This window comes from Otolemur garnettii, unplaced genomic scaffold (genome assembly GCF_000181295.1).
Source record: "Otolemur garnettii isolate 467f Iridium unplaced genomic scaffold, OtoGar3 scaffold00127, whole genome shotgun sequence".
NCBI classification, from domain to species: Eukaryota; Metazoa; Chordata; class Mammalia; order Primates; family Galagidae; genus Otolemur; species Otolemur garnettii.
The window spans coordinates 1,745,432-1,753,118 of NW_003852522.1; the positions used below are offsets into that span (position 1 = coordinate 1,745,432).

Consider the following 7,687-nt stretch of genomic DNA (forward strand, 5'->3'; position numbering starts at 1 on the left):
TTTTTTTTTTTTTTTTTTAAGAGACATGGTCTCCTGCTGTTGCCCAGGCTGAGGAGTAGTGTTGAAATCATAGCTCACTACAGCCTCAAACTCCTAGGCTCAAGCAATCCCTCTGCTTCAGCCTTCCAAGTAGATAGGACTATGCCACCACACCTGGCTAAACTTTTAATTTTTTTGTAGAGACAGGATCTTGCCCAGGTTGGTCTTGAAATCCTGGCTTCAAACTATCCTCCTGACTCTCCCTCCCAAACGACAGGGACTATAGGTGTGAACAACCACACTTGGCCTGTCTTTATCATGTATTTGTTATTGATCCCTCCTACTCAAGGGCAAAGACTGGGTTCTGGCTGGTTGTCCCTCCCTGTTTAGACACAGATCCACAAAAATCAGTGGAGAGACAGGACATCCATTTGATTCTGCCTACAGTCAGAATGATCTTTTTATTTATTTTATTTCTTTGCTTATGCATTTATTTATTTTCTCACTGTTGCCCTGGGTAGAGTCCCATAGTTCACAGCAATCTCAAACTCTTGGACTCTTGCCTCAGCCTCCTGAATAGCTGAGACTACAGGCACACGCTGCTCTACCTGGCTAGTTTTTCTATTTTTAGTAGAGACAGAGTCTTGATCGTACTCAGGCTGGTCTCTAAGTCCTGAGCTTAAGCAATACACCTGCCTTGGCCTCCCAGAGTACTAGGATTATAGACATGAGCCTCCATGCCCAGCCAGAATGATCATTTTGAACCTCATATTACTCCTTTGCTTAAAATTCTATCCCATACATATTTATTTTCTTTCTTTCTTTCTTTCATTTTCTTTTCTTTTCTTTCAAGACATGGTCTCCTGGGTGGTGCCTAGGGCTCCGTGAGTAGGGTGCTAGCCCCATATACCAAGGGTGGCAAGTTTGAACCCAGCCCTGGCCAAATTGCAACAAAAAAATAGCCGGGCGTTGTGGCGGATGCCTGTAGTCCCATCTACTCAGGAGGCTAAGGCAAGAGAATTGCCTAAGCCCAAGAGGTGGAGGCTGCTGTGAGCTGTGACACCACAGCATTCTACTGAGAGCAACAAAGTAAGACTCTATTTCTAAAAAAAAAAAGACATGGTCTCCCTCCATTTGGAGTGCAGTGGCATGATCATAGCTCACTGCAGCCTTAAACTTCTGGACTCAAGGGATCTTCCTGCCTCAGCCTTTAACTGTGACCAAAGGTATGCACCACCATGCCCAGTTCATTTTTTAAAAAATTCTGATGCTGGTCAGTAGAAGTGGCTCACGCCTGTAATCCTAGCACTCTGGGAGGCCAAGGCAGGTAGATTGCTTGAGCTCAGGAGTTCAAGACCAGCCTGAGCAAGGGCAAGACCCCGTCTCTACTAAAAATAGAAAAACTGAGGCAAGAGGATCACTTGAGCCCAAGAGTTGGAAGTTGCTGTGAGCTATGACGCCATGGCACTCTACCCAGGGGACAGCTTGAGACTCTGTCTCAAAAAAAAAAAAAATTTTTTTTTAATGCACACTATATAGGACCCATAGAGAACTACAATTTCAAACAGTTCAAAAAAGTTTGACACAATTTAATGTAAAGCCATTCTATGGCTTCTGCACTGGATTTAGAATAAAATCTCCCTCTTTGCCCTGGCCGACAAGCCCCCAAATAATCAGGATTATCACCTCTATTTCTTCTCCAACCAAAGCCTCCAGCCACACAAGGCTAATTTCAACTTTCCAAATGCAGCAAGTTCTCTGTGGCCTCTGAAAGCAGACTTATGCTGTTCCACCTCCCAGGAACATCCTCTCTGCCTCTTCCACCTGCCAGATTCCTGCTGATCTTTTGTCTTGGCTGAAATGCCACCTCCTCCAGGAAGCCTTCTGTGATTCCCTCCAGTTGAGTCATATGCCTCTCCTCTGCTATTGCCTTGTCTGTGCTACTCCCACCAAAACTCTGACCACCTGCATTGTAAATGCTTTCTTACTGGTCTGTCATCCTCCATGAGGGCTGCATGAATCTTAGACATTGGCCTGGGTTACAGAGTCCAGCCACCATATTTATTTCATGACAAATGTCTGCTGAACATCATGCCAAGGGATAAACAAGTGAACCGAGACAGGTAGAAAAGAGGGCAGATGGAGAAAGATTTTGAGTATTGCAGAGGGCAAGCAAATGGGCTCTGGGTGAAAGCTATGGCCTGTCCCTGGCCAGCTGGTGATACTTGGACAAATGGCTTAAATTTCTCAGCCTTAATGTCATCATCCATGAGTCAGACATGAGTAGGAGCCCTACAAAGATATGTTGAGAGCAGAGAACAGGGCTTTGTGGAGGGGGTACTGTAACTCACTAATAGATGGACCAATGGGCATCCTTGGAGGACACAAAAACCCAACCGGTCATTAAGTCCAGCCTGGAATGATGGCTTAGGTGTGGGCCTTCAGATGGAGGATACCCTGCAACCCCTACCTCCCATCCACCCACCTGCCACACTCACCGAGACGGTGGAGCTGGGTGTGTTGGTGCCATAGCCGGATGAGGGGAGTGAGGCCAGAGACCAACGGCGTCCGTCTGCCCTGGAAGCCAGCCAAGATGCTCAGAGTTCACCATGTTCCCTGGTCCCCCCACTCTTTGGAGAGTGAGAGAAGCCACTGGCCATGGCGAGGGAATATATCTGTATTCAAAGACTCCTTAAGGGTTAAAAAGGAAGTCTTTCAGGCAGACACCAGGGACTTGGAGTGAGGATCCCACTCTGTTGTCATCCCATGTGTAACAAACACTCCAGAGTGGAAATCAAGGAGGACTGGAAAAGCCCACCTCAGGAAGTTATCCCAGAAGGATGCCAGAAATCTCCCCCTGGTGAACTTCCCATGGGAAAGCTGTCTGAGTGAGACCCATTGAGACTTTTCAGAGAATAAAAGTCTCTCCCTCCAACACAACTCTGACACATGGTCCAGTGACACAGACACAATCTCTCTCAAAGTCACACTCAAGAGTGTTAGTGTGATTACTGTGTCAAGTTCACATACTGACATAAACACATTCACACTTCACATACACACACACCTGTATTCCCATCTGTGGACCCAAATATTACACTCTTACACACTAACGAACAATCACACACACCAACCCTGTCATACATTCACATATAGACACATACACTTACTTAGACCCAACACACACACTGTAACACACAGACGCATAGTCACTGACACATGCTTTCACATTCACACAGATACATGTTCCAGACACTGTTACTACAGCCACACAACTCATCATTCATAATCTCACACAGGTGCACAGGTATGTCTCCACGCTTGTTATATATATTCACACACTTTTACAATGCTACATACACATGTTCATACTCGAACACTGACACACATTCTCATAGATGACTATGCAGGCATCATACATTCACAATCTCATGCAGTCACATACATCTGTACCAGCCCATAGATTGCATGGTCACATGGTCACACACTCCACATACTAGACTTGTTTCCTGTTCTGTCCTCCAGCAGTGGGCTAGCTCAGACCGCCCTAGATACAGATGAACACTCAGGGCCAATCCTAGAGCCCTTTCCTGGCTTCCTCTTGCCCTCAGCTAAATTTCACAATCAAGGGGAGCTTCCCCACCATCCCCAGGGTGTCTGTCTCTGTCCCCACAGTACCTCGTGACTCTCACCCCCATACCCTTTGTCTTTTTCTTCTTTTATTGAGACAGAGTCTCACTATGTCGCCCTCAGTAGAGTGCCATGGTGTCACAGCTCACAGCAACCTCAAACTCTTGGGCTTAAATGATTCTCTTGCCTCAGCCTCCCAAGTAGCTGAGACTATAGGCACCCGCACAAAGCCTGGCTATTTTTTTGTTGCCGTTGTCATTGTTGCTTAGCAGGCTTGGGCCAGGTTCGAACCCACCTGCCTCTGTGTATGTGGCTGGCGCCCTAGATGCTGAGCTGCGGGTGCCCAGCCACTTTCATCAGTCTTTGATCTCCATTTTCTGGCCTGCCTACCTCTCTGGACTCTGAGGGTAGAGACGAAATGTCATCCACCCCATATGCCTGGCTCCTAGAACACACCAGGTTTTCAAACACTGCTTTCAGAATGAATGAGTTCAAAGAAAAATTGATCTGCTAACCACCACTACCCCCCACCCCGTGACTCCCACAAAGTTTCTCCAGAAATCACCAGAGGGACAAGAGAGACCTCTTTGCCTCTCCCAGTTTCAATAGTGAAATTTAGCTGAGTGCAAGAGGAAGCCAGGATAGGGCTCTAGGATTGTGCTCCCTCCAGGAAATTCATTTCATTTAAGATCACTACAGAAACCCTCTGAGACCTGGGGGAAAAAACCTGAAATTCCACCTCTTGGACCCTTGAGAAATCTCCTTAGTCGCCCTCTCCCACCTCAGGGACCAAGAGTTAGTCCCTAGATGGACATGGAGCAGTCTGCGCTTGCGCACCTCATCTTGGCTACCCCGTCATGTTGCTATGGAAACACCCGGCCAAGAGCCCAAGGCTTGGGAGCCCTAGACCCCGGGCACAAAGCGCATGCGTTTTAGCACCGCCTCAAAGGAAGCCTCTCCTTTTTCGAATTCCAGATCGGCGATTTGCCCCGCCTTTTTATAGCCCCTCCCCGAAGGCTGGGTGATTTTTTTTTTCTGCTGGGACCTTGGGGCACTCGCGGGTCCCTTCAGAACCTGGGTCGATGCAATTAGGAGAACAGATAACAGCCTAGACGGTGGCTGGGAAGGATCTGGCCAGGGTTCTGGGGCCCTGGGAAGGAGGGACTCACCTTCGGGAGGAGGCAAACGAGAAGTGGGCGGGAGTGTTGGGGGAGAAGTTGCGAGGACTGTCCAGGGGACTGCTACCTGTGGCGGAAAGGAGGAGCTTTAGAGACTGAGAGACTGCTCCCCAAACCTCGTGATCCCTAAGATAGGTTGCAAGCAGCAGCCTGTCCTGTCTTTAGCTCACGTCTGCCCAAGTATGGGTAGGCCACGCCGCTTGAGCAGTGGACCCTCTCTAAACTTTCTAGTCCCGCCTGAACTCTGCCAACTAATGCGTGTCTCCCTGCGATCTAGTCAAGCCCACACAATGATGGCCTCGCCCTTTATCCAATCTGGGTTGTCTTCATCCGGACTCCGCCCCTCCCGGAGATTGACCACGCCCCTCTCCTGTGGCGCCCGCCTCCTATAGTCTGATCCACGTCCATCACTGGTCTCACCTAGGTGGCCTGGCAGAGGAGAATGGGGTCTCGGCAGCGTGGGCGAAGTGCTGGTCAGGATGAGGCTTTTCCGGTTACTGGTGCGGCAACTGCGGGGAAGGCGAAGCAGGGGGGCCGGACCGGGCCTCAGCTCGGTGAATCCTTGAGCCCACCCAGCGGCCTCCCATATCAGATCCCAGTTTATCTCCTATCCGTGTGTACTCGAAGGTGCCCCCGGAGAAATCCAGGGAGGATGTGGTCGAGGCCGTGGGAAGACTGTATATGGTAGGGGATGAGTATGTGATATGTGTGAGAGATTCTCATGTAGATCCTGTGAGGTCACAGCGTCAGTCACCATGTGATAGCCTCAGTGTCTAGGTGACACTATCGGTAATGACAAGTGTCTGTGTATCCTTCAGTATTTGCTTGACATTCACTGTATATATTCACATGTGGCATTTACTGTGTGAATTCAACACTGTGTGACATTAAGTTCATTCTAATGTGATATCATGTGTGACACTCCGAGTTTACCCTAGGCGACACAGCTTGTGCATTTGTGTGTCTGTGTGACACAGTGTGAAACACCACTTGTCTAGGATTATGTGCTGTAACACGTGCATGAAGCGTGATTTCTCCAACATGTATCTATGTCTTTGTGCAGCATTCTGAGTCTGAGATGCTGTCCCCCTCTTTGCGTGTGACATTCATCATATGTGTCCATGTGTAGCGTCTTCTATGTGAGTTTAACATCCCGTGATATTGACATACTTTGACATGCCACCGCGTATGATATTTTCTGGGTGAGTCTTGTGTGTGATGACGTGTAGTTTTGTGTGTTTCTCTGTCTCTGCAAGATTTCCTGCATCTGTTTATACTGACGTCAGTATGACACAGTATGTGACATGCCTAGATAAGACATCGTACCTTGTTACATTGGTTAGTGCCTGGAAGTGTCATTCTCACACATGTGGCTGTGTGCATTTCAGATGGCATTATTGTGTGTGTGGATCGCCACGTATGTGACATCTTACTGTGTGTACATGATGCAGTGCCTGTGGCTTTTCGAGTTTCTGTGTGTGGCACTAGGGGCTACCCCTGTGTGTCTGTGCATGGCTCTGACCTGTGGTAGCTGTATGGCTGGCTATGCATGGCGCCTAACAGTGTATCTGGGCCACTAGGGCTGTTGTGTGTGTATGTGTGTGAGATTATGTCCTGCGTGATGCTGTGTGTCACTATTTTCAAGGTGAGGCTGTGTTCTTGAGGGCGGTTCTGTGCTATGATTACCCCCCCCCCGTTTTTCTAACCCTCAAGATATCAGTCTCTCTACCAAACGAGGACGGAGCCCCCAGCCACTCTGTCCCTTCACCCTCAGCCGCAGTGACTGAGCATATTATCGTGGAGTACGAGGCATGCGGGTGGGGGAAGCAAGGCTGCAGCTATTGTTCTGAGGGTACCAAGTCCCCAACCCTCCCTTTTTCCCCTGCCTCCACCAGGACTCTAGAACCCGTAGCGCCTGCAGACAAAGGCGCCGCAACCCCCCACTCTGGCGCAACCCCCTTCCCCCGCCGCTATTCTTTACAGCGGGCAGTCCCCCAGACTTGGCCCACACAGCCCCCATTCAACTCTATCTCCGGCGGGAAGTCGCAGCACTGGCACCTCTGGCGCAGCTGTACCGGGAGCAGCATCCCGGGCCCCGCCCTGCGGCAGCAACCGGAGGGATGGCATTGCGGGGAGGGCTGGGACAGGGTCTGGGGGGTCGGGAGTCTACCTCTTGGTGCGGCGGAACATACTGCCGCCGGGGAAGGAGGGCATCGAGAAATTGGAAAGCGCGGTCCAGAGAGAGTCAGACATGACCCGGCGGCGGCGACATGGTGGCAGGTGCGGCAGCGGCGGCGGCAGCGGTTCGGGGAGCAAGCGCGTGGGGCGGAGGCTGGAGCCGCAGCGGGCAGGGGAGGGGAGGGCCCTGCGGCTGCTGCCCGCCAGGAGGGGGCGCTGCTATTTGCCGGCGCGCCGGGCCCCGCCCGCAAGCTCGCCTGGCGCCCCCACCTGGCCCAAGAAGAGGCGTTCAGCCCCGCGAGTCTCTCCCTGAGGCTCACCTGCTGCTTTTCCGGGGCAGGGGCAAATCCTTCTGGAAGGCAAAGGGGCAAAAGGACAGAGGTCAGCGTGGACCTGCAGACGCTGACCTCAAACCCTCTCAGCTTCCTGCAGGAGCAGAAACAGGGTGTGACAGACCTCTCTGGCATCCTTACCTTCACCCTTGGCCATGCGCTGAGGTCCCAGCTCCTAGGAGGAAAGTGTCCCAGGGTGATTTTTCCCCCAACCCCCAGAGACCAGCACAGGGCCAAGTAAGCAGGAGGAACCCCATATAGGGCCTGTAAGTTGACATCTCAGTGTGTGTTCGTGCAAATGAAACAGGAATCTTTATCTGAAAAATATCTCTTAAGCACTTACTAGGCACTGGGGACATAGCAGTGAATAAGACAAAAGTTCCTGCCCTT

General features: G+C 50.7%; 1 protein-coding gene across 1 annotated transcript in view; it reads right to left on the minus strand.

Annotated features, from left to right (window-relative positions):
• The window catches only part of MAST1 (microtubule associated serine/threonine kinase 1), a 36,529-nt gene extending 29,385 nt beyond the window's left edge, over positions 1–7,144 (minus strand). The window contains exons 1-4 of the mRNA XM_012810148.2: positions 6,958–7,144; positions 5,208–5,296; positions 4,779–4,854; positions 2,478–2,556 (exon numbers count right to left, since the gene is read on the minus strand). Of these exons, the coding sequence (XP_012665602.1) occupies positions 2,478–2,556; positions 4,779–4,854; positions 5,208–5,296; positions 6,958–7,040 (327 nt within the window). The 5' untranslated portion in view covers positions 7,041–7,144. The remainder of the gene's footprint in view (positions 1–2,477; positions 2,557–4,778; positions 4,855–5,207; positions 5,297–6,957) is intronic.
• Between the last annotated feature and the right edge of the window lie 543 nt (positions 7,145–7,687).